General features: G+C 46.8%; 1 protein-coding gene across 1 annotated transcript; it reads left to right on the top strand.

Annotated features, from left to right (window-relative positions):
* Positions 1–1,237: 1,237 nt before the first annotated feature.
* On the top strand, positions 1,238–16,445 carry RND3 (Rho family GTPase 3). The gene is made up of 5 exons (XM_065637620.1): positions 1,238–1,406; positions 1,501–1,588; positions 9,676–9,785; positions 11,380–11,514; positions 14,510–16,445. Exons 1-5 carry the CDS (start codon positions 1,254–1,256, stop codon positions 14,759–14,761), a joined length of 738 nt encoding a protein of 245 aa, XP_065493692.1. The 5' UTR covers positions 1,238–1,253; the 3' UTR covers positions 14,762–16,445.
* Positions 16,446–26,603: the final 10,158 nt, after the last annotated feature.

Genomic DNA, 26,603 nt, shown 5'->3' with positions numbered 1-26,603 from the left:
CGTTTGTCTGTCCGCCACACCGAGCCATATGGACAAGGAGAGGAGCACTTGACGGAAAAACCTGCTACAAACTGCTCACAAACCGCCCCTTGTTCGGGGCTGTCGCTTCAGGAAAGATTCACCCCGCACTGTCGTAGAGTCGCTGTTTCAGTCAGAGCAGCGTTCGGGACTCTGGTGAATGTAAGCTGTTACCCGGTTTGGCTTGATTTTGTGTCCGGGAAGCTAAAAAAAAAGGAGCGCGTTAATGGCGGGGATGTTTTCTGAGATCGTGCCACACTCCTTGTGATCAGGTTTTGAGTGAAAAACCCTTTTCCCCACAGTCGCTATGACCACCCAGCTGAGCCGGTTCTGTGGTGCTGTTAGAGTCACAGAATCACCTTGGTTGGAAAAGACCTTTAAGATCATCAAGCCCAGACATTCCCCCACCCCTGGCACTGCCCCGTGTCCTGAGAACCTCATGTCCGTCTGTCCAACCCCTCCAGGGATGGTGACTCCAGCACTGCCCTGGGCAGCCTGTTCCAATGCCCCACAGCCCTTTGGGGAAGAAATTGTTCCCCACATCCAACCCCAACCTCCCCTGGCGCAACCTGAGGCCGTTTCCTCTGCTCCTGGCGCTTGTTCCTGGGGAGCAGAGCCCGACCCCCCCTGGCTCCAAGCTCCTTTCAGGCAGGTCAGAGATCAGAAGGTCTCCCCTCAGCTCCTGTTCTCCAGCTGAACCCCCGGCTCCCTCAGCCGCTCCCATCACACTTGTTCAGGCCGGACGGGCCGGAGCCCGGTGAAGGCGACAGGGCCGTGGGGAGGCCGGTCCGAGGGGCTCCCGGCGGGGCGGGCGGTGGCACCGGGACTCCCCCCCCCGCAAAGAGCCGCCTCCGCTCGGGGCTGCGGAGTCGCGCAGCTCCCCTAGGGGGCGCGCTGCTCCGCGGCGGCGCGCCGGCAGCACGCGGCGAGGGGGCGGGCCCCGCGGCTTCGGCGGGCGGTGATTGGCGGATGCGAGACTATAAATAAGAGCGGCGGCGCGGGGACAAAGCAGTCTGCGCGGGACCGGCGGAGCGGGAGGGTGTCCCGTGCCGCTGCCACTTGGGGTGGTTTTTTTTGGTTTTTTTTTTTGTTTTTTTTTTTTTTTTTAATTATTTTTATTTTTTATTCTCGAATTTTTTTTTGAGGGAGCCGAGTGCGGTGTGCTTTTTTTTTTTTTTTTTTTTTTTTTTTCTTCCTTTTGTTGTGACCGGCCCGAGGGACTACAGCCGAGATCAATGAAGGAAAGAAGAGCCAGCCAGAAGTTATCGAACAAGGCGGCGGTGATGGATCCCAACCAGAACGTCAAGTGCAAGATCGTGGTGGTGGGGGACAGCCAGTGCGGGAAGACCGCGCTGCTCCACGTCTTCGCCAAGGACTGCTTCCCCGAGGTGAGCTGGGACCGGCATCGGGAGTAGGACCGGGGCTGGGACCGGGGCCGGGCGGCGCTGGGCTCGGTCTGACCGTGCGCTCTTCTCCCGGCAGAGCTACGTCCCCACCGTCTTCGAGAACTACACGGCCAGCTTCGAGATCGACACGCAGCGCATCGAGCTCAGCCTCTGGGACACCTCGGGTGAGCGCTGCCCCGGGCGGGTCGCGGGTGAGCGCTGCCCCGGGCGGGTCGCGGCGGAGCGGCAGCCCCGGCGCTCGGCGGAGCGTCTTGGTGGGGCTGCCCGGCTCCCGATGCGAGCGGTAGATGGGCGAGACGAGCGGCTGCCTCTGCGTTTGGTTTTCTATTATTTATTTAGGTTTTTATTTATTTATTTATTTATTTATTTTAACCTGAGATCTGCTCGAGCGATATACTTGACTTTTGGGGAGGGAAAAGGGTGCGGACAAACCTCCACGAAGCGATTTGTCAGCATTTGCGGGGGAAGGCGGGGCAGGGCTGTGGGTGCTCACCTGCCCGGTGATGGGAAGAGCTTTTCCGAGGAGATCCAGGGTCACCTCTGCTGCTGGGGACCCCTGCTGTGCCCAGCAGGAGAGTGAAGACGTGTTTGTATGTGATAGTGGTAAATTAGATCAGCTCAATTTGAGTTCCTCGTAGCCTGATAGAAGAGTTTGGGTTGGAAGGGCCCTCCCCAGTGCCCCCCTGCCATGAGCAGGGACATCTGCACCAGCTCAGGTTGCTCAGAGCCCCGTCCAGCCTGGCCTGGGATGTCTCCAGGGATGGTTCAGCCACCACCTCTCTGGCCAACCTGGGCCAGGCTCTCACCACCCTCAGTGTAAAAATGTCCTTAATGCCTATTTTGGCTTTGTTTTTTTATAAAATGCAGTACTTTTTCCCTTGGTTTTGAGAAGTCTTTAAAGCCAGGAAAGCCTAGGGAGGTGTAGGCATCTCTGGCCCTCTGAGGGTGCAGAGGGAACTGTCCTTTCTTAGATACCATGGGCAGTGCTGAGAATCCTCATCACTCTTCCAGTTGTGCCTTTGTCAAAAACCCTGGCTCACGTGCCTCAAAGGTCGGGCTTCTTGGTGCTTGGCTGTCTTAGATCTCATCTTAGGCCAGGAGCTCCTCTAGACCCTGCTGTTGTTAGGAACTGGACTAAGTTTGCTGCCAAGGTAGTGAGGCTTTACCCTTGAACTTGCCCCCTCAGTGCAATAACTGAGCGGTGATCAGGGGTGGATGACACCGTGAACCATTAACGCAGGTGTGGATCAACATAAACTCTGCAGAAGCAATTGGGAAAAAAGCTGGAAGAAATTGCCAGAGTGTGCAAGCCCTCTCTCTTTCAAGCAGATTGTGTAGATAGCTTGTTAATGTCGAATTTGGAGCCAGCAGTTCCTTCTAAATACGAAAGCAGTGCTTTTACCAGAAACTAAAATGTTAATTCCTTTTTAAAAAAAGGAGTTTAGGCGGTGAGTTGGCTTTCCTCTTGCTGTTGAGGAAATGATTCCAAATTCTTGCAACATGATTACTGGGAAAAGGCAGTCTCCTACCCACAACCAGTATCAGCCTAGCTCTGAACTGATTTTTTTTCTTCATCTCATGCCAAGTAAGACTTGCAGACTTCCAGAGTGTGTCTGGTTTGAGCTTTCATCCTGATTACTAAGCTGACTGTAACGAACTCTGTGGAGTAAGGGCTTATTAAAAATTAATAGTGAAATTATTTGGGAAAACTTTAGCTATTAAAATACAACATGCTCGCAGGTTAAGCTGTTTGACGTGGGTAGGTTTGGAATCTAGATGTCAAAGGCTGGAGACACCCATGTAATGAAATATTCTGTAGCGCTTCAGAAGATAAAAGCAGTGGAAGAAACACCTGCCAGCCTTTGCGTGTGGATGTCGTCCTTTCAGGCCTGTCCTGGAACTAATAGAAAATTTGACTGACTCAGAAGTTTTAAGATCAAGTGGCTTATTGGTCTGCAATCTGAAACTGAAGAGGAAATGTTGGAAAGATCCCATGGTTGGTTTTATTAAGTATTGCTGAGCTCTGGTTGCGGGAGTCTGTGGATGCAGAATTGTCTCTCCGTAAACAGCCCTTCTCAAGAAGAAACACTGCCCAAACCCATTAACCCCTTGCAAAATCACATCACCGGATAAGGGACATCAGAAGATAAGATAGTGGTTTAGCATTGTCTTGAATTCTTGGTAATTTATGTTTGACAAGTCTTTGTCTTAGTCCTCTGCTGAATTAGAATAAATATCTTAATGATATTTTTAAAGCAGGACTAGATCTAGTTAACTTAAAAATATGACTGATTAACTTCAGAATACTAATGGAAGATAATGTCTATTGCAACACGGGGGAGGTTAATGGCTCGAGCAATTTGAAGTACTTCAACATCTATTGGGGGAAGAGGGAAGGAAGCTATTTAGCTGAATTTGATTGCAATGTACTGCAAATACTTTCAAGATGACTTGATCATTATTTAATGTCTATCTTTAACTATTTTCTAACTGGGAGCATGCAACAGGCTGCCTTAGAAAATAGTCCCTGACTTGAGTTTCAGTAAATGTCATTTTTGCATTGAATCCTTTGGAAGGAAGGTCCTGTCACCTTTGACCATTTTTTTTCTCATTGAGAAAATAAGAAAAGCTGTAAGCATTGGTTAAAACAGTCTTGTGTGAGGGTGGGAGCAGGCCCTGCTGTCATGGTTTTGGTTTAGAATCCTTTATATAATAATAATGTGCTTTTTACTAGAGGACTCTTAAGTAAAAAATGTAGAGAGTCATGCAATTGCTAGAACATTTTAAAGCTAGCTGTAAATTTTTGGGGAAGATGTTGTTATATCTTGGATATGTCAATAGGAACATGGGACAAAACTCTCTTACAAGTAAGAGTGGAATGAAAAGATTCATTATTCAAATATTTTCTGGTACTGTCTTGTTCTGCAAGTCATCATAAGGATTTAAATTAGCCACAGCATTAAGGAAAGCACTCGCCAAGTTGAATTTCAATTGGTTTTTGGACTACCAACCCTTCTTTCAAAGCAGGAATGTCTGGTTGCAATCTAACTACACCATAAATTATTCTACTCTGTGGTAACATAGCATGGCAGTCTTGAGCTGTTTGGGAGCTGTGCGCTTATTTTGCTAGGTAGAGTATTTTAAAAAGTTTTTTTCAGGCTCAAGCTTCATCTTGTATGTCGTCTCGTGGACACGGTGGAGAATACTTGTGTATCAGACACCTTTTCTACCATAGGCATAGTTTTAACTTGCATTTACCAAGGTTTTAGCTTCTTCCATGAAAAGTGACTACTTTGATACTTCTATTTCTTGCTAGTACAACAGCAGCTGTGGCACAGAAATCGCATACTATTAATTAGACATAAAACATATTTTAGTTTTTTTATTGGTTGAACTGTGGAAACTGTACTGGATATTCCCATAAAATAATTCTCAACAGGGCCAGAAATACTTATGCACTGCCAAGCATTAGCATATAATTAAATCCAGAAGGGCCTCGGAGCTTTACATCAGGTTAGCTTTACTGTGATATGAATACGCTCAATGCATTCAGTGCCCTTATAGAAACAGAATATTGATTTTAAAGCTTTTTGCTGCAATATTTCAGAAGTTATCTGAAACATACAGGATTTCAAGTTACTGTTTTCCTGACCTCTCTGGCAGTAAGCTTTGTAAAGGAAATGTCAAATTTCTGTCTTCCAGCTCACTTGCAAGTTGGCTGCATTGAGCCATGTGTTGTGTTGTTTTTTTTTCTTTCATTACAGTGTAATAGCAACTAATCTTTATAGGTTTGGGGTTTTTTCCCCCTACAGAGGGAAAAAATTAGAATTGATAACTGAGAATGCCAAGTCACCTACCCAAGTCCTGTTTTCTGTTTGAAATACGGAAATGTAAGCACACAAAATACTCCGAATATTGTGATATTCATGTGCTTGGAGATTGTTCTGGGATATTCAGTGTACAAAATCAGCTGCGTTTTCTCCGAAACAGCCAAGGTGGCTTTGGGAAGCCATGGGCAGTGAATCACCGACGTGGAGCAGCCGCTGCAGTATTTGATGTGTCTTCTGTAGCCGATAATTAGCGAGCCCAAGGCTTTGGGGGCGAGAATGCTGCTGTTCATCTCTCATTCTTTCAGTTGACTGGAGTCCAAAAGGCTACAAAGACTAATTCCTGATGGCTGCTTGGCGGTGTGGAAATAGTAAAATCTTGCCTGTAACTGAGCACCGATTCCCTCCGGGCCTGCGGGCGAGCGGAGGCCGAGCAGGAGCTGCCCAGGTTCAGCTCTGCTGGTGGGACATGGGGCCGAACCTACTGGTTTCAACTGGTGGTGGTGGCTTTGGGTCTTGCAGACAAATAGGACATCAGCTTGCCCTGATCTGGCATTTTATAGTATTAACTTGTTGACCTTATTGTGGCCTTTCTGTACTTAAAAGGGGCCTGTGAGAAAGGTGGGGACTGACTTTTGAGCAGGGCCTGTTGCATAGGACAAGGGGCGATGGTTTGAAACTAAAAGAGGGGAGATTCAGGCTGGACATGGAGAAGTTTTTTCCTCTGAGGGTGGTGAGAGCCTGGCCCAGGTTGGCCAGAGAGGTGGTGGCTGAAGCATCCCTGGAGACACCCCAGGCCAGGCTGGACGGGGCTCTGAGCAACCTGAGCTGGTGCAGATGTCCCTGCTCATGGCAGGGGGGAGCTGGGGAGGGCCCTCCAACCCAAACCATCCCGTGATTCTACTAAGCCACCAAAAGATTAAGTGTGCTTTAACTTCTAATGGTGTAATTCTGTTATTTATTAAGATAGCAACATTTAAGCCTAAGCTTGGTATCTTCTGTAGACCAAAGCTAACAATATTCCTGGGGAGAGGTTTTATTTTATGTTGTACTTTGCATGAAACAGAAAGTTTTAGAAGTAGATCAACTCAAGTTGCGCCAGGGAAGGTTCAGATCGGATATTAGGAAAAAATTCGTCACAGAGAGGCTGTTGGGCATTGGAACAGGCTGTTCAGGGCAGTGATGGAGTCACCATCCCTGGAGGGGGTTAAAAGGTGCATAAATGAGGTTCTCAGGGCCATGGTTTTAGTGCTGGAGTCAGGTTATGGTTGGACTCTGATCTGGAGGGTCTCTTCCAACCAAAATGATTCTCTGATTCTATGATAATGTTTAGATTATTTTGTCTTAAATAATTTAAGCCACCAAACAGATTTAAAAGGGGGGGTTACAGCTGGAATGTACTTCCACCAAAAAGTGGGAGGAACTACAGCAATTCCTTGGTAAAATTGAAAAATCCATGTTGTCCTTGACAAAAATATTTAATTTGTAGGCACAGAATCACAAACACAAATAGGCTGGTTTTTTTTCCCCCCCCACGGATACCATAGCTGTAGCTCTACATTCTCCTCCTGTTTTCTAGGGTTGGCATGGCTTCAAATCTGCAGACTTGCTTGGAAAAAAAAAAAAAGAGCGAGCAGCCTGGCTGGGCTGTGCTCAAGTTGTCTGTTCAGACTTGAGCCTCATTCCTGAGATTCCTGCCTGCTGAGGGTTTCTCTGGGCGAAACGATGAAATGCCCGATTGAATAGGCTCCCGCAGCCGTAGCCCCTCTTTATTTGCACAGTAATGAAGGTTCAGTTATTGCTGCTGAGTGAGACCAGGAAATTTCCTTTGTCGATACTGCAGTTTAAATGGTTCCCGTTTGTTCTGCCGCATAACTAAACCTCAAAGAAAAGGTGTCAAATATTCCTCCAAGCAGAAGTGCTGCCTGTAAAATCACACTTATAACTCGGCATCTTTAACACGAGAGGTTCAAAAGGAAAACCTAAAAAGAAAAAAGCCCTGAGAACGAGCCCAGCTACAGCTGACACAGTAGAAAGGAGTCTCAGTGCTGGAGGTGGCGACGGGATGTATACATCAATATGTGCTGATGGACATATATGGTGTGTTGTATCCCTGAAGAGTGGTGAGTGAGGAGATAGGTATGTGTCTGAGGAATTAGTTTCTGGGTGAGGCTTTTTTTTCTTTTTGAGACTCCTTTCTAGCCAGCAACCATTTGGCCAAGCGTTAATGATCTTTGGTCTTGCCCTTACTTGCCGGAGCTGGGCAGGGAGATGTGCTGGCCCAGCAGTGGCTCTCACCAGTATGCAGACTGGGACTGGGCAGCAGGCTGTGCTTCCACCAGTTTAACGCTGCAGAGCGGTGCCGATGGGTAGTTAACAGCACATCGCTCTGAAATTCGTCTGTCTGGAGCAAATAGTTTGGCTCTGGGGTAAATAGTTTGGCCCTGGGGCTCCAGGATAAATAATTTGGCCTCAAGGTTCCAGGGTAAATAATTTGGCCCTGGGACTCCGGGGTAAATAATTTGACTCCGGGGTAAATAGTTTGGCCCCGGGGCTCCAGGGTAAATAATTTGGCCCCGGGGCTCCAGGGTAAATAATTTGGCCCCGGGGCTCCAGGGTAAATAATTTGTCTCCGGGGTAAATAGTTTGGCCTCAAGGTTCCAGGGTAAATAATTTGGCCCTGGGGCTCCAGGATGGAGGCATTATAATAGCAGTGCTGGAGCTAGCTGGGGAATAATTAGTAGTGGAAAATGCTTATTTGATAAGTCACTGCAAGCAGAGCTGAGCTCAAATTAATAGTTAGCTACCGGTCAGCTCAGCTTGCTTAGATTTCTTTCTAAAATGTCATTTACCGCTGAAGACAGCTCACTGTTTTTTGAAGAGCAGTTTTTGACAGCTGCCTCTCCGTTAGATTGACATCATTGATGAAGACGAGCATTTGAATAAAACAGTCTTGTTCAACAAATTACCTTCTGCTACCTAGTTTGGTAATGCTTCATTCCCCATGTGTTACTCTTCATTTCAAAAACAACATTCCTGGGATTCTTGACTCCTTCCTTCCCGTGTAAGCTGTCCAAGTGAAGTCATCTGCGATACGTTCACACCGGTCCTCGCTCTGCTTTGTGCAACAACGTGAGCTGCCTGTCAGCTAAAAACTTGAGGAATTTCTCTCTAATCCAGTTAATAGTCTCCTCGGCTTCTGAGACTTTACAGCCAATTAGTTCTAGATAGCTGGAAAATTGGTGATATAATTAGCTGATGACCCCGAAACTCTTGAAAGCTGTATTCTTGTTGTGTGTGTTCTGTGCTGTATTTTAGGTTTGTGAGAGAAAAATACAGAAATAAGAATGTATGACTAAGAAAACGCATTCTTAAGTTGCAGGCATGCATTTTAAAGCCCAAGCCCTTATCCCTTAAGTATGCTTTTAAATCAGAAGTGAATCGTCCTCAGTAAGTGAAGCTTCAGCAGAGTTAAGGCCAAGCTGAATGGTGGCTGAGTGGAGCTTCCTAGAAAATAAGAATTCTTTTCCCCAAACATGTTCTTAGATTGACCAGATGATAAAAATCAGATTTCAGACTCTGGAGGTGTATTTGTAACTCTGCACATCATGGCAATTCTTAAAGAAACAAATTCTTAAAGCATTTCTCTTAGCAGCTCTGGAAGTAAAACATGCACAATGTGCAATACTGGCCCTGTTTATGTTCCATCAGATAACTAGATTAGCTTTGATCTCACTGATAAGAAATTGTTTTATGGGCTAAACGTAAATGTTTATTGCAAGCATATATTGGGTGACAGATGGGTGAGGCTTTTTGTGACAGATAACTCGCTGCCTGCCTACAGGACTGGGGTTCTTTTCTGCCAGAGAACTAAAACAAACGCTTTAATGCAAAGCAAGAGTTTCTTCTAAAAATTGCCAATCCCATGACAACTAAAGATGCTATTTGTTTGAAATGAAATGCTAGAATCAAAACCGGTTTATTTCAAAACTTTCTGAATTTCTCCGTGAAAGCGCAACTGTGACCAATCTGCTTTGAAGAAGCCTTTTGGAGGTTCAGGTTTTGTTCTCCAGGTCAAATCCCTGCAGGTTAATGCTGAGTCTTAAACTTGGGCTGACCCCAATTTCCCTTTCCTTGTTATTAGGGGGATCGCGAGCCTTCAGTGGGAGATGGATCACTGGGGTGCCATCACTCTTAATTACTTGGGAAAGCTGTTGCTTTTGTAGGTGAGAAATAAAAGGAAAGTGGGAACATGAGCATCTACAATAAGTGTTTTGGGAATGCAGCGCTGTTGAAGAAAAGGTGGTAGCTGGATGCTGTTAAAGAGCTTCACCGAAAACCTTTCTAAACTTTCTGAATAATTTTGAATTACTGTAGAAAGTGGAAATATAAACTAATAGAAATGTTGTCTCTTTTTCCTGCAGGGTCTCCGTATTATGACAACGTCCGCCCGCTCTCCTATCCAGATTCTGATGCTGTCCTGATTTGCTTTGACATCAGTCGGCCAGAAACTCTTGACAGCGTGCTAAAAAAGGCAAGTGTTGGAGAAACATTGGAGTGCAGAACTGTTTGAGTAGCTCGTCTGTAAATCTCTGAAGAGTGGTGCTGCTTCCTACATTGGAAACTCAGTTTGTTTCTTTTAATGGAAAGATGACCAGACCACGCTCCGTACTGTTAGAATTTGAGATCATTTGTTTGAAAGGGATGAGTGTTAATTGAAAACAAAACCTCATCCCTAATGGATGCTTTGGGGTGAAGTAGATTCTCATTCCTCAGCCCTTAGACAGCAGCAAATTGTTCAGGGTGGTGCGAGGTGCAGGGCTGGGTGCAGCAAGAAATTGTCTCTCGCGTTATATTCATCCAACAGACAGGATTGAGAAACTTTGCCATGTTGCAAGGACGGTTAAAACGTGCCTGCCAAGTGTTTGGATTTTTGTCAGGGCTTTACGTAATTCCTCAGCCTGAAGTTAGAAGGAGCCAGTGACAAATGCCTCTGGAAAGCACCAGCAGACCTAGCAGTGGCATAGAAATGCAATCCTGCACCAAACTTCGTGTTTTTCAGCAGCTCAGTGATCTGAGATTCAGTGCCAGACCCTCCCTGAGTTAAAACATTGAATTTTGATGATCCAGCTCTTGTGTTTGCGAACTGGTCCTGATCCTCTCCTCGGTCACTGGGCATGGCTCAAACTTTGCAGAGTTGTCTTTAAGGTTTAATGACCTGAAGTTCCTTTTGTTGTTGTTGTTTTTTGGGGGTTTTTGTGGTTTTTTTTTTTCCCTGTAGCTGGGGCCAATGATTTCTTGTGTCACTGGGAATAAAGTGGCATACAATGCTCTGAATAGTCTACAGAAAATACTTAAGACTATTTTCTCAGCAACCAGCTGTGCCAACAAGCACCTAGAACTGCCTTTTTGTATTCTGTACTTGATAATGTTGGTTACTATACTGTTGCTTAATTCTCTAAGAGATTTTTTTCTGATATGCCTTTAAACCCAAATGATATCCTTAGGTTTTAGGGTTTGTATGACCTGTCTAGATTATGCTGCGAAATTTTTGGCTTGTGTTCTCAAAATAACCATGTAAAAGCAGAAGAAAACCAAGGATTTTATCACAAATTCTGTTTGAAGGACTTATTACTGGTTCAAAATAGCTGCACCCTTGACAGATTTGTCTAGTTTTAAGTGTGAGGATGTTGCCATGAGCCAATATATAGGAACATTTATTTTGTAGTCATAAAGACCTGCCTCTGTATCTCCATCTTGAGGAACCATTGAATGTGGTGACACCAGGTTTCACTGGTTCCTGTCTGCAAACGCCTTTGGCTGGGTGTTCACCACTTGTAAGGAACAACAGGTCTGCAAACATTTACTTGTGTAGGTAAACTGTTCAGTCCCTCTTGATTAGCAAGTCAGTGGAATTATTGAGTGTATGAGATTGTAAGATTTCACCCTTGACCAGATTCTGCTGGGACTAATGCCTTTAGAAATTAGCTTGAAGGTAGATACAACTATTACATAAGAATATTTGCACGTAAAATGTCATGACTTACTAAACTTCATCTTATATCCATTGCTGCTTTGGATTTAAACATGCAAATACTCGAGTATAATAACGACCTAAAATTTTACAGTGGAAAGGTGAAATCCAGGAGTTTTGTCCGAACACCAAGATGCTTTTGGTTGGCTGCAAGTCGGATCTGCGCACAGACGTGAGCACGCTAGTGGAACTTTCCAACCACCGGCAGACCCCCGTGTCCTATGATCAGGTATGTGCCACGTCCTTTTTTGTACTCGGGGTGGAAGATAAGACTCTGTCTATCACCGTAGACGTATTTATGAATAATTTCTGCCCCCTGTTGCCATGGATGCATCCTGGAAGGCAGATGTGTGCATACTCTGGTAGTAGATGGAGGTGAATTTGAAAGCTATTTTGAGTAAAGGCAAAGCCTGCTCACAGGCTGGGTGCAGCAGAAAATCATGCAGCCCCACAACACATGCTTTAAGCAACATAAGCTTATAGCCTTATCAGTTGCAAAGAGCCTTTTTAAGTGAATCGAAAATAAACTTACTGCTTTTCTGGGCCTGCAGAGGCCAAAACAGTTAACTGAGAAGTGACATGTCCCATTTATTTACTGATAAATGTGTAAAATTGTTGCCTTCAATCTTAAGATTTGAATCTCGCACGTTTGACTTTAGCATCATGACAAGCATTGCATATAATCTGACCCCTTAACAAAAATCCTGTTTCCTGAAAACATCATATGTGAAAACGTCCTGTAACCCCCTCTGAAGGTGGCAGCAAATTCAGAAAGCACCTCAGTTCTTGGCAGTGGTTCTTTGCTGATGAGTGAGAAGTTTGGAGCCAGGCATCGAATCATAGAACAGTTTGGGTTGAAGGGACCTTCAAAACTCATCCAGTGCCACCCCTGCCTTGAGCAGGGACATCTGCACCAGCTCAGGTTGCTCAGAGGATGGAGAAACTGAGGTGAAAGGGAAAGGACTCAAGTCCTGGGAGAGCAGGAGGTAGAGAAGAGGGGAAAGCTGGGCTCAAAGGTAATAAACTTCCCCTTATTACTCACACGTGTGCATGGCAGCTGAATCACAGTGGTGGCTTCAGATACACCCTGGGGGTGTAGGAGTGAGAATGGAACCTCCAGGAGTAACTCCAACCAATGATATATCCTGTGCTATCAGTTTTTTGATGTTTTATGCACAACCTGGGGTTTTGCAGACCAACAGCTCCTAATATGTGGTGGCTAATAACGCAGCCTCCTACAGCATGGTTAAATTTGAAAGTGCAGAGATACCGTAAACCGAGTGTCTTGATTAAAATATAGCATGGGGTGTTGTGCTGTGATGGCTTATGCTGGTTATGGCATTTTTCTTACACTTCACTTGGTAAATGTCCCTCCATCTCAGGTAATTTGATATGAAACAAAATGCCAGTTTTTTTAGTGTAAGGCAATTCAGAAGTGTCCTTAAATCCTGCTTGTTGCCGATGATGTCACCTTGATTACAACTACCACTGTTGCCCGTGTATATATTCATGTTGTTCAGCCTGAGCTGTAATTTTCTCTGCTATTTTTCTTTGAATATTAAATTTAAAAGGAGATACTGTCTGCCTCTATTATGTAAGTTCGTATATTACATTTTGTACCGTACTTCAATAAAATTACCACGTCTGACCCTTTTCCATGGTGATTAAAAACCTGCTGACAGGTGAGTTTGTCCTTTGGTGTTGAAGTTTGACATCTCTGGTGTTACAGCTCAGCCCTTAGGAACAGGACTCAGCTGAAGACAAAGAGCTAAGCCAGAATTTATTACTTGGCAGCCAAAGGGAAGATCGTACATGTTACAGGGAAGCCCATACTTGAAAAAAACTTTCAATTTCCTCTACTCTCTGTACACAAAAGCTGAGAGCCGAGCGATGGTTGTATCTCTTGTGGTTACCAAAGCCCAGCAGTGGCATGAAGGGTCCTCTGGGGTCAAAATACACAACTTCTTGTTAAATTCCCTTGCCTTGCTGACTCGACATGGGATCAAAGACCTCAGCAGGGTTTTTCCCATTCCTCTGAAGCGGTGGGAGGATAAATTGTTGATGGTGACACCCCGTCTCAGCTACACCTGAGCAAACATTGCTGAGGCTCTCAGGTATGGACTAGGCTTGGTTAGTAGGAGCTGAGATGTTTAACCATGGGGAGGGCTTGTCCTACAAGCTAATACTCCTTTATCAGCCGCTCCCACTTACAGTTGATAAGAGGATGGCTGCATCACTGCCGTGCAAACAACGTGTACAAAGATGTGGGCTCAAACAGATAAATGCCATCAACCCGGCACCGGAGCAGAGAGGAGGGTTGGGCTGACTTGTCTCAGGCTTATGGCTACCTGAGGAGTGACACATCACGGATGCGGTTGGATTTTGTAACTTACTGAAAAGATTCATCCCTCAGAAGTAAAATTCCACTGAAACAGCTCCACTTCTTTTTTTTTTTTCTCCACACAATGCTGCATCATCTTCCTGTAGCAAAATCCACAGTAGGATACCGGAGTATGGTCATCTGCTGGAGTCTCTTGTTTTTCTTGTGCTGCTGGCGCAAATGTCACTGCTTTGGCTTTTAATGCATTTAAAATTGCAAAAGAAGGGCTCATGTAACCGCTTATGTCCTTTTTTTTTTTTTTTTTTTTTTTTTCTCCCGTTCCCTAGCTACAAGTTGATCTAACTCTCCCCAGCCCAGGAACCCACAACACATTTCCCTACGAACTTTGCTCCTTTCCCAGAGATGTGGCACAAGGCTCCACTCCAGGTCAGGGACATGCAGAGTCGGTACCCCTAAGGCAGTCAGAATTGAATCCGTTTTCTCTTTGGAGAAAATTCTCTTTGGCTTAAATCCAGAATCTGCCAAGTCCAGACCTTTCCCCGTGAGCACGTGATTCCCGAATGCAAGTTAAGATGTAACAGTGAAATTGCCAAATACATCCTGCTAATGCTCTTCTGGTTTTCTGCAGTTGTTTGCAGGTCACTGGGCTTATCTTCTCTCTTCCAAATTGTATTTATCGGCACAGGAGATAAAGCTTGGTTACTTGTTTGATGCATCTTGGAACCAAAGCTCTGTTTATTTTGCAAAATTAGCTGCTGGCTGTCGTGCTGGAGCTTTAGCTTTGGTGTTCACAAAACATTGTGGATGGAAAACAGCGCTGAAAAGTAATTGTGCGGTTTGCTGGGGAAACTTGGTATTGATTGCATGCTCTTTTTTCCCTTAGGGTGCAAATATGGCCAAACAGATTGGAGCAGCTACATATATCGAATGCTCAGCCTTACAGTCAGAAAACAGCGTCAGAGACATTTTTCACGTTGCCACCTTGGCGTGTGTGAACAAAACAAATAAAAACGTGAAACGGAACAAATCGCAGAGGGCGACAAAGCGGATTTCGCACATGCCTGGCAGGCCAGAACTTTCCACAGTGGCGACGGACTTGCGAAAGGACAAAGCAAAGAGTTGCACGGTGATGTGAAGGACCCTGATTTCCTGGAGGAGGAGGAAGAGAAGCGTCCGGGAGGGGTTGAAGGCTCGGTGAAGTTCACAGCCACATGGTATTTAATGGGGGCTTTAGCGGAGACTCTTCGCCTGTTGTGTGAGACTGTTACTTAGGAACTGAGCAGCGAGAAGAAATGGTTCTAAACGAGGTGGCATTGGGAAATGATACGTGGAAGAAAATGCCAAAAAAAAAGAAAAAAGGGAAAATGTTTGAATGTGAGAGGGTGAATGGGAAAATAACACTGCAAAGAAGGGAGATGTCATTGACAGTGCTTGTTTCTTTTATTAACGCTCTACTCCTGGATGCTCCCACTTTGATTTCATTAAAATAATACTTTAATTTTTTTATTTTAAAGAAGACATTATTAATACGCCCTCCTCATTAAGGAACTATCCCTGTGACCTTGTAGTTGGTTTTCCAAAGGATATGATCTAATTTTTTTAGTAGCTCATCGTTAAAATGGAGAGTGTACCGAGGCCTTTGAGGGAAACACCGTCTGGGAGAAGTCTGGAGTTTTGCCTTCCCGAGACGGCAGCGCGATCTGCATTTGAGCACGTTGGGAATGGAGAGGTTTCCCAGTGTTATCGGTGCTCTCACGCTGTGGAAATTTAATTAAATGGATCAAACTGGGGTGTGGGGGCGAAGTACCCGCCCTGTCGCGGGACTCGGACTTTCCGTTCCTCTTGGTGACTGTGATTTAGGGGGGAAATATCTCCAGTTCTGGTGTGCTGTCTGGGTATGTCGCTGTAGGTTTGAGTGAAAGGTGCTAAGAGCTGTGGTGACAAATGATCCTTAATTTTCTAACCACGATAATTCGTTAAGCCTTACTGCCCGTCTGGGGAAGCCCCGGCATCCGGGTGGATCCCATAGATGCTCCGGAGCAGTGCTGTTCTGTGATGTGGTTCTCTGCAATTATCTTTGAAAAAAACCCAAAACAATACAACCAAAAAATCTGCAAATGAGCCAGCAGAGCCCAATTATCTTTTGCGATGCTCTTATTTTCGGGGCAGCCGTCTCTGGCTGCAGACTTATTTCTGCAGACTTACTTTGCTCGTGGGGTCTAAAGAACTGTGACGCCTTAAGGGGTCCCCAGTGGAAACTGGATCCTGCCCTTAGTCTTTTAAGACTAATATATACGTATCCAGACAACAATCATAAACCATCGGTGAAACAGCTAAGTCAAATTCCTTTTTGCTTACTGAATACTATTGTTACGTTAAATAAATCTGCCTTTAAAATGGGGTTTAACTGCTTACTGGCCGACTTCAAGTCCATAGTTTCTCTCAAAAGAAGGATCCCGGAGGCTCTAAGCAGCGTGGCTGTCGCTTGTCGAGGGCAAGCGTGGTGTTCCCAAGGGTAACGCTTCATTTTGGAAGTGTTAAAGCTGTTGACTTGCGCAGAGGTAAAGGGGTTACTGTAGTTAAAACTCAAGTTCTGTGTGTTCCCGGCACTTTGTTTCATCTGGTAAGAGAAGGAAAACAAAGCTATTCCAATTATTTCCCACAAAAAAAGGACATTTTTACCACCGTAATAAGCTTTTGACTGATGCAACAGTGCGCTTAGGGCAGTATTACAAAATAGCTGGTAAGTGCTTTCTGTATTTAAATATTGTGGAAAAAAATAAGTTATAACTGTTATAAAACAGGACATTCATTACTTTTTTTTTAATTGTTGAAGTCACTTTGTATGTTTGGTTAATGTTTCTGCAGTATTTATTAAAATATCATTTTTTTCTTTTAATTAAAAAAAAAAAAAGTAATTGACTTGTAGTGGAAATGGCCTGTGTGTGTTAGTTCATTAACACTTGTGGACATAATTGTACTGAGCTACAGTCCAGGCATAGCTGGGAACTAGATGTGATTTGACTTTTACCCTTGCAGCAGCTTTTTGGGCATTATATTGAAGTAAATAGTGTGGATTACTGAGATTTTTTTTCCCCAAAATGACAGAGACAGAGTAGACCAGAGCAAGCAAACAAGTGAAGTTTGGTTTGCTTGGCCTCCAAAGCATCGGATGCTGCTTTTCAGGAGGTTTTGTATGTTATAGGATCTGTTCTTTGCTGCCCACTGTGAGCTCAGCAAAGGCAGAATTTCCCAAGTGAGGGACGTGTCTGGTTTTTGTCACCGTTGGGACACCGTGGTTGCTGTGGCTCCTCTTGGAAGAGTTGTCCCAACACATCATCTCCATGAGGTGGGTCAGGATCCCGTTTGGACATAGAGGACATGATGCTGAGTGCAGCCAGCACTGTCCTTGCCACCTTAATGAGGTTTTCTCCTTGCAACTTATAAAGTCCAGGCAAGGGAGCTTCCAAGTTTCTCGTTTTGGGGTTTATTGAAGCACATCCTTGGATCTCCAGCCCTGCACCTGGGGTGTAGGAACTCCTGGTGAGGTGCCTTTGGCCAGGGCTTAATTATCCTCACGCCTAAAAAGCCACCACGTCTTTGTAGTCTGAACTCTTGTTTCAGCCTCTGATCTCCCATAATACGTGGGTCAGATTGACCTGCTCTTGATTGCTGAATTTAAGTGGACCTTGTAGGTCACTAGTCTGGGATCAAGTCACCAAGAACGAAACAGATCGACGACTCCTGCAATGACTTTGAATCTCTTGCTATAAAAGATGTTCCCTAATTCATCTTTAACCAACTGTGTTGGCTCTTTGGGGTTTTTGGTGTCTTTATCGGGATTACAAACGCTGGAGGAGCAGTTGGGCCCTACAACCTCTGTACTAGTCGTGTTCATCCTAACCCATGTCACCAGTTGCCCACACCGAGTGCTCAGAGGTCTCACTGGCACAGCTGGTTTTTGCTCACATGTGGTGTGATGTGGTCATGCTTGTTCTTCATTGCTTTACTGCTCTCCCAGGTGTTGTAAATCCTGCTGTTCCTTTTCAAACCTCCGATCTGCTGCTTTCTGGCTCTTGGTAAGATGAAGTAGGTTGGAACAGATAAATAACCTCTTTGAAGCCTCGCTAGAAATGTGCTTTCCTGGTGATTCCAGTTTTACTTTGGAGATCCATCAAGGTTTGCAAGGAATTTTTGACCCATTTGACGTGCGCAGGCTTAGTTTTGTGTCACTGCTGTGTTACACCCGAGTGTGGTGTGGTCACAAGTCAGCGTGGATTAGGAAAGTTCTGTTCAAGGTGCTCTTAAATTGTACTTAGACTCCTACAGAGAGGAGATAAAGAACCTTTTGCAGTTGAACGATGTTATTCGCTGCCCTCCTTTAATGCCACTAGCTCAGTCCTTTATTTTGCTCCAAGAGGATGGAAGGTGGAGATGTCTTGATTTATCTCCATTTTCCTTTTAACATAAAGTTGGTAGCTCTCTAAACCCACTAACCTTACCAGCGTTTGTTCTTTCTGCTCCTGCTGCTAATTTTACCATTTCCTTTAGACCAGAATGGCCACTTCTGTTGTTCACACAAAACGTTTCTTACAAGCTTTGGCTGATGGTGGTTGAAACCTCCGAGCAAGAGGAAGGACCAGAGTTTTATTTTTCTAAAGCTGGAGCCTGGGCTGAGGTGACATCGAATTTGATGTTGGTAAGATGATCACCCCCATCAGCTCTCGAGTTGCTGAAGCGAGGAAGTGGGGAATTGGAATTATTTTCACTTGTAGGCTGTGGTTTGGTCAGATGTTTTTCTTCAGCACCGTTTGATCCCTGGAAAACAAATCTGGCAGGTTGCCGTGGCTCGGTCCACTTCCAAAAAGCACTTAACTTTTGCAATTTTTTTTTTCTTTTGTCGTTTTGTTCTTTTATTGCGCAACTGCGTTGTGCAATCGCTTACGGTAATCGAGGTCGTTTACTCTAAAACTCATTCCTTGCAGAAAGTCCCAGGAGGACAATGTTTCTAAACACGGTGGGCTGGTTTGTGGTGCAAAAATAGACCTGGCGCCGGTCCTCGGCGGGATGGGGAGCCCTTGCCGTGCCGAGGATGTGCAAATTCAGCACCTCCTGGTTTTGCAGAGCATCTGTCATGAGCACACCTCGGTGTCTGGCCCTTCCGAGTGAGGGGACAGGCACCAGCAGGATGCCAGCACAGCAGGGAGGAGGTGGGTGACAGAAGCAAATCCACCCCACGTCCCCCCTGAAACTTTTAACATGCCTGAGTTATGCTACTTAGCGGGTATTTATGGGTATTTCCACCTATCTTGGGAGCTGCTTAAAGCTCTAGCTGGTGCAGTTATTTTGGTTTGAGGGTCTGGGACTCGGTGGTGCTGGGTCCTTGGTGGCCCTGGCTGTCCCCAGGCAGGACCTGCCCCTCTCCAGGGCTGATTGCAGGGAGGAGAGAACCCGAGGAAGAGACCGAGCTCCGTCCTCCTCTCTCGGACTCGTTCTCGTAGCTCATCTGCAGAGAGAAACGGGGAGAGTTTGGCTAATGAACAGTTTGATGGTGTCAATACGGCATTTTGTTGCCTAATCCTCACGTGGCAGTGCCGGCTCTCCTGAGGGAGGGATTATTTGCTGAAAAGCAAGTAATTAGTACTTCTTAGATCATTTGGCTTCTTCCTCCTAAGCAGAAGATTGGTTAACCTTTTTTCCCCAGGGACTCCCCATCTCAGATCTCTTCTAAGTTCCAGCCTTTCTGCCAAAGCCACCGAGATGCTGGAGTTGCAGCAGAGCCGCGGTCCCCAGGGCTGCAACAACGGCCGTTGCCAGTTTGTATGCTCAAGCAGAAGCAAATTTTATATTTTCCTGCAGCCCCTTTGGCTTCCTGGGAGACCCTTAAACATCCAAAATGACCCTCGGAGTGTGCTGAGCCCCGACGAGAGGGTGCTGGGGACCAGGATCCCTGTGATGGGGGAAGTTGCTCAGTATCAAGGAGGGATGTGCTGCCGAGTGCTGGGCCTGCGTCCTCAGTGCCGCCTTGGGGTAAAAGCAGCTGTTTCCCTCGCTTTAGCAGGAAAATGTGAAATATTGGAGTGAGGAGGTATCAATAACCTGCTACAGTGCACCCATGTTGTGCATTCACGAGATTGTGGTTTTTTGTGGTGCACAGGCAATGAAATAATGCTCATATTATTTAATATTATTAAATATATACATGTGGAGAGTCAAATTACGGTCCCTGATGACCCATGAGCAGCACAGGAAGGGGCTGTGCTGTGGACCCTGCCAGGCTCACCTGGATTTTGGGGGAAAAAGGCTCGAAGAAAGGCTTTGTCTGCAGCACCGGGGGCCTTGACTTAAGCAAACACCTGATTTGAAGGAGGAGAAGAATAAAAAAGAAACACTGTGGGTGGATCTGAAGTGTCGACCCGTGGCCGGAGTCCAGGTCAGCAAATGGCATCAGTGGCCCTGGTGGTACCATGGGATGTGACGGGGTAGAAGATGCTGAGTCGCCTGCAGGCACCAAGTGCTCCACATGGCTGCTGTCACCGTGTAAAATGAGCTGTGAACATTGGCTGCCGTGCCCTGGAGAACCTTCAGCTGCTGCTCGAGGAGTTGCGGTGGGTCTGTGGGTGACCCCAGCACTGAGGACAAGACAGTGGTGACCGCGGGGGGACTGGGAAGGGACGAGGAGGTTGGTCTTTCCAACATGGGCAGAGGAAGAAAAAAGCAATTTACGGGGCTGCAGGGCACATTCTGACCCCAAAAACAGACCTCCCGAAGCTGGGTAAGGACTTTGAGCTGTAGGTCGTTCTGCTACTGTAAAGTTGCTCAAAGCCGAGCCATTAACCTTATCCTGACTCTAACAACTGCAAATTAGATTCAAGACTTGCCTTAAACCAGACAGTGAGTCATCTATTCTATAGCATGTCTAGTGTTTAGGGAAATATCTTCCCTTCGACTCTGCCGGCTCCCATGACTGATGCTGGATGGAATCGGAACATCCGTGATGCTGCATTAACCTTTGCACGGCAGCGCTGCGAAGATCTCACCCTCTCCTTGCTGGCACAGCATCACATTTTTATTGCTCTTTGTCTGTTTTGGGGCTGTTTTGCTGCTTTTTGTCCTGCTGATTTGCCATGTTTCACAGCGGGGAGCTGACAAGATGGATGGGCAGTGTTGTATTGGGGTATCTCAGCAAGGAGAAACCCTTCTCCTTCTGACATGCCAGTTTTTGCTACCGCTTCTGTAGCTGTAGCCTGATAGACATGAGGAAGGAATTGTTGTCCCTGAGGGCGGTGAGAGCCTGTCCCAGGTTGGCCAGAGAGGTGGTGGCTGAAGCATCCCTGGAGACATCCCAGGCCAGGCTGGACGGGGCTCTGAGCAACCTGAGCTGGTGCAGATGTCCCTGCTCAGGGCAGGGGGGGGACCTGAAGGATGTGCTGGTGGCTCTTTGTTGGCTTCCTCCCTTTGTCCCTCTTGCACACCCACCAGTGACTGCAATGGCTCTGGCCAATGCAGGTGGCCTCATACTGGGACGCTCTGGTCCTTGACATGGTGCATGGCCAGGGAAGCTTGAGCAAACGTGCATTGGAGGGGAACATCGGGAGGGTTTTGTTGAGAACAGGAGCTGAGGGGAGACCTTCTGATCTCTGACCTGCCTGAAAGGAGCTTGGAGCCAGGGGGGGTCGGGCTCTGCTCCCCAGGAACAAGCGCCAGGAGCAGAGGAAACGGCCTCAAGTTGCGCCAGGGGAGGTTGAGGTTGGATCTGGGGAACAATTTCTTCCCCAAAGGGCTGTGGGGCATTGGAACAGGCTGCCCAGGGCAGTGCTGGAGTCACCATCCCTGGAGGGGCTGGACAGACGGACATGAGGTTCTCAGGGACATGGGGCAGTGCCAGGGCTGGGGAACGGTTGGACTCGATGGTCTTGAGGGTCTTTTCCAACCAAAATGATTCTGTGGTTCCATGATTAGGGGATGTTCTTAGGGGGGAGCACATGAGGTTTGGTGCCTTTCCAAACCAAGGACAGCTTTGTACGGCTGGGGGGGAATGCGGGAGGGCGCTGAGATGTGTGTGTCTGTGTGTGTGCATCTCACTCTGCTCCCTGGTGATGAAAAGGCTGGGAGGGGGCGGTGGGACGCTGGCGGTGGGGACGGTGGCCAGAAGGCTCATCTGGTGTCAGCAGCATTCATGTGCAAAGCAGGGACCCAGGGCAGCGCATTAGCTCCGAGCTGGAATAGCTCTTGCAGGCAACCCCAGACTTTTTCAGGGATGCTGCACACTTGAAGGTTGGTTATTAGTTCCAAATGTTGCAGGAGCATCTGCTCTCGACTAGCTAGAAATCATGTTTAATAACAAGAAAATCTACTTCAGCCAAATCCCTGTTGGGAGGGCTTTAGCCCGAACAAAAGGCCCACTACCCCTGATTTCCATAACAGATGTAGCATGCGATGCATGACAGCTCAGCGCAGTGGAGCTCCTTTATTCCCCACATCTCCATCTGCAAGGAAAGGGGCTTTCATTTTATTAATTACTCTGGTTGCTCCACACGGCTTTGTGTGGCTCCGAGAGGAAGGTTTTGTGTTTCATGCTACAGCGATCATGGTAATGGTTTGGGCTGGTTTCTGGTTTTTTCTTTTTTTTGTAATCTTAGTGTTAAAGGTCATTATCCCTCCCCTTTTCCATTTCCCTGCAAATGGCAGATTCGGGAAAATACCAGTGACTCCCCGCGGTGCCAAATTTCTCCCTTTCAGGCAGGGACTGGCTGTCGGTAGAGGACAACGAGCATCTTCTCGGTGCCAACCTGGGGACAACGAGCATCTTCTCGGTGCCAACCTGGGGACGATGCTCAGCCAGCGCCCTCGGGACGCCTTTTTCTGTTCCATACTCAAAATCCCTCCAGTTCCCAATTCACGGTTTTCAACTGGTAGCAAACTGTTGAGTATTTTTCCTCCCCTGGACCGAGTCCGCCCCACTTTGTTATGGAAATACGTGCTTTATTTTGGGCAGCGTGCCCAGTGCGCCCTGCAGCTGCCCTCTGCCTCGCACCCCCCGCTGCTCCCCAGGGATACGACATGGATCATCACAGATCTCTGTTACTCATCCCCACACATGGCACCTTCCTACACCATTAATTTTATCCTATTTCGCCTACTCAGGTCACTCGTATGGTATCTTAACCCTCCTCTGTGCCGGTGACTTGTCCCCACCCCTGTGCCACCGCCAGGTTTCCACAGCAGCCTCGCGCTATTCCCATCCAGGACGCCCTTAATCCCCTTTTCCCATCTTTATTTTCTTTTCCCCCCAATATATTTTGGTTTACCAAACCCTTCACCATGACTACAGCCCTGAGCCGTCACTTTCTGAAATCCACTCCGTAGGTTTGAGCGTGAGATTTTGTGCTCCGCGGCTGGATCGTTTCCAGGCTCTTCAAGGCATTTTCAAGATGTTCACGTTTCCAGTGCTTGGGGATATTAAAAGTTTTTGTGTCGTTTTTTGTTTTCTTTTTCCCCCCAAGTATATTAAATGGCACAAATGGAAGAGAAAAATCTCTGAATAAATTTTCAGGGTTTGTTTTTTTTTTTTTTCTTTATGCAGTGTACATTTTCAGGATGTACCCACTTTTAATCATAACTCTGGTTTTATCTATTATAACATGGGCTCACTGACCCGTGGAGCGGGGCCCGTTCTGTTCCGTCTCCCCACAGCAACAGCATCCTGACCTGTTTTGGGCTGATCTGCCCCAAGGCATGAAGTCCTTGCAGCATCCTGGGAAGATGCTGCAGCATCCCGGGAGGGTGCCCATCCTGGGATTTACACCTCTGAAACCCATCAGATGAGCACAAGGAGCAGAGCACAAATCTCAGGAGGTCCCGCTTTAATGCCTTATTTCGAAAGCCACAAAAGCTTAACAGGGATATAACTCAGGTCTGTCAAAATGCTGGGATGATTCCCCAGTGCTACTCGATCTTTTTCCCAGTTAGTAGGATGGGAAAGCCGTGGAGTCCTGGGGGTTTTCCAGCCGGACCACCCGGGAGTGTAGAGCAGATCCCATCCATCTCCTGATGATCCTACCAGACCCACAGCCACTCTGGTGAGCACTCGAGCAGAGAATTTCCAAGGCAGGGAGTAAGTTAATTCTCCTAAAATTTCGGCAGTGGTGAGATAAAAGGCCATCCCTTGCTGCTCTGGCACAGATGGGAAAAGCTGTGTGATGCTTATGAAGCTTTTTATGGATTTAAGCATCCTCTCCGTTTCATTTTGCTCCCCCAGGCTGAAGCGGAGAGCGGTCCCGGAGCCACCAGCCAAATTACTTCAGGGCAAGGCAGAACCTGTGCCTCAGGCCATAAGTTTCTGAAGGAATTAAGCCACAGAAATTCCTGGTTTTCTAAGGAGAAAAAAAAAAAAAAAAAAAGAAGAGGGAGAGGAAAAAAGAAAAAGAAGTAAAGCCCTCCAAAGGACCACCCTTACAAACTGAACTCAGGATTTTTTTCTAGTCTTTTTTTCCTGTGAGCAGAGGTACCGAATTTGCATCAACAGCTCTTATGCTCCCCAGCAGGCACCTCTGGTACAGGGGCAGGAGGGGACATCCAAGCAGGGGACACAGCCCTTCCCACACCTCCATCACTTCTGCCTTTTCTGCTTGCAGAGGGTCTATTTTTTTCCCCCAAATTTTGCCCCTGCCCAGGACAGCTGCTGCCTCCCACCCACCCAGAGGCATTTCTTTAACGCTTATGGACCCCTTGTGCAGAGAAAGCAGGAGCAGTTGCTGGATCTGCTGTGCCTTCCACAGGTGTGATGGCCACATTGAGCGTGGTTGTCCCCGGAGGTGCCACCTGAGTTGAGCATCATCAGGAACAACCCTCTTGACCTTTGCTGAGATGACTCCAAGAATCTCCCTCATCCCAGGAGGTGAATACGGGGTCTGGTTGGCCTGAGCTGCCCATCCTCACCAGCATGGCTTCTCATCTGTTTTAAAAAATTTTCTTAATTTTAACTTTTCAGATGGAAAAAACCAACTCTCTTTGACAGCACAGCCATGGGACACACTTCCTGGCCAAACAACTTTTGTTAAGAACTTGCAAAAAGTGCTCTGAGAGCTATTTTCCCCAGCCAGACTAGCAGAAAGGAACAGCCACACTCCAAAATGAGACACTCAAACATATATTGAACAGATTTTGATGCCATTTGTTGGGAAAAAAAGAGAAAAGCTTTTTCAGCTTCATTTTTGACCAAAGCTGGTGTGATCCATCCAGCCGAGTGATGTGGGGTCCTGCGCCGGGGTGTGCTCGGGGGGATGAGGAGGGAGAGGATGAGGAGGGAGAGGGATCGTGGCTTTCTGAAGTGCCCGTCCTGATGAAAAGCAGACGATAATATTTGCAGTTACCAAGAGCTGAGCTCTGGCTGTGCGTTCACTTAACAGCATCGGCGATGCCAGCGCTGTACATATGTAAGGCATGAGGGAGCCCTTGGAATAATTTCAGCCTTTCGGGCCAGTCAGCACGTGTGCTGGGAATTTAAACAGCCCTCGTGCAAGCAGCTCCTTCCCCCTCTCCGTCTCTCCCAAAAGCGGCCTGGGCCTTTCTCAAACTCCTTCTTGCACCCCTGGGGCCAGATCCATGAGGCCGGCACCCCGGCAGCACCGGGTGAAGGAGGGATTTTTTTATTTCCAAGCATGTTGCAGCGGTCATATGATTTATTTTCTGTATATTGCTTATTTACAGCTCTGGGTATTCCCCCCCACGGCTTTGTAGCGTCGGATTAAAGTCAGACACGCCTGTGAGGCAAATAAATGACCGGTAGGTTGGGCAGACCCCTTCTCTGCTGCATAGGGGATGCTGAGGTGGTCCTTCCCCTCAGTCCCTAATTACAAGCGATAAGATAAAAGCTGATTCTGTGCAATGCCACTTCTCCAATTAATCATCTGCAATTTTCCAGCAAATCTTCCTGTTTTACATTTCTGCTGTAAGAGCAAAAAAGAAAACCCTAAAAGCTGAGCACCTGGGGTGTGTGGTTTGACACCTCTTCCTGCAAAAGGGACAGCAAATCCTCACCCAGCGGCAAGCAGATCTCCCCCGGGATGGATACAGCCGTGGGATGGCGGGGAGAGACACAAAACCCTCCCAGGCAACACAAACACCTTCCTTGTGACGGGCAGTTATGGCAAGAAAAACCTGCATGTGGGTGCCAGCGAGTCCCATGGCACATCTTGGCTCACGGCTATGGACTCATGGTGGTTTAATCCCCGTTAAATTCCCCGGGATTTTTTTATTAAGGGGATATCGTCATGACAACCCGTGCCAGGAGCGAGCAGCGAGCCGGAGCCGGAGCGGCTTTGGTGGCAAAACTTGGTGAAGCACACGGGGATGGGGGCAACGCCTGGCACAGCTTCGCCTCCCTCCCTTTGTCCCTTCTGCGGCAGAAAGAGAAGAAAACGGCACGTTTCCCTGCAGACAGATGGTTGCTTTCTTCAATTCCTTTTTTTTTTAAGAAAGCCTCTGTTTAAAATCCTCAATGGCATTTCCCCATGAGTCATCCTCCGAAAGATTAAACACCAGCCGCCAGGACAAGCTGCTCCAACGGGAGCAGATGCGGGGAGAGGCTGGTGGCGGCTGGGACGTCCCCATGAAGGGACAAATGTCAGCAAAGGCATGAGGGTGGCTGGATGGTCCTTCTTGTTGGGGATGCACAGGGAAGCAGAGTCCTGAGGGGAAACTTCTCTGAATATCTGGGGTTGGAGAAAAGTATAGGTACTGAGCTGGAGGAAAAGAAATACATTGAAATGGGAATATTCATTGAAATAGGGGAATGCGCTGAAATAGGAAAATGTGTTGAAATGGGAAAATGCATTAGAATAGAAAAATGCGTTGAATAGGAAAATGCATTGAAATAAGATAATGTATTGAATAGGAAAATGCATTGAAACAGGAAAATGTATTGAAGAAGAAAATGCATTGGAATATGAAAATGCATTGAAATAGGAGAATGT

Source organism: Caloenas nicobarica, chromosome 6, assembly GCF_036013445.1.
Source record: "Caloenas nicobarica isolate bCalNic1 chromosome 6, bCalNic1.hap1, whole genome shotgun sequence".
NCBI classification, from domain to species: Eukaryota; Metazoa; Chordata; class Aves; order Columbiformes; family Columbidae; genus Caloenas; species Caloenas nicobarica.
The sequence above is the reverse complement of the archived record's forward strand: the minus strand, read 5'-3'. Positions and strand labels throughout refer to the sequence as shown.

Coding starts and splice junctions, on each gene's coding strand:
- RND3 (XM_065637620.1), top strand. CDS start 1,254: ATGAAGGAAAGAAGAGCCAGCCAGAAGTTATCGAACAAGGCGGCGGTG. Junction 1,589..9,675: donor CAGCCTCTGGGACACCTCGG/GTGAGCGCTGCC, acceptor TTTTTCCTGCAG/GGTCTCCGTATTATGACAAC. Junction 11,515..14,509: donor CCCCCGTGTCCTATGATCAG/GTATGTGCCACG, acceptor TTTTTCCCTTAG/GGTGCAAATATGGCCAAACA.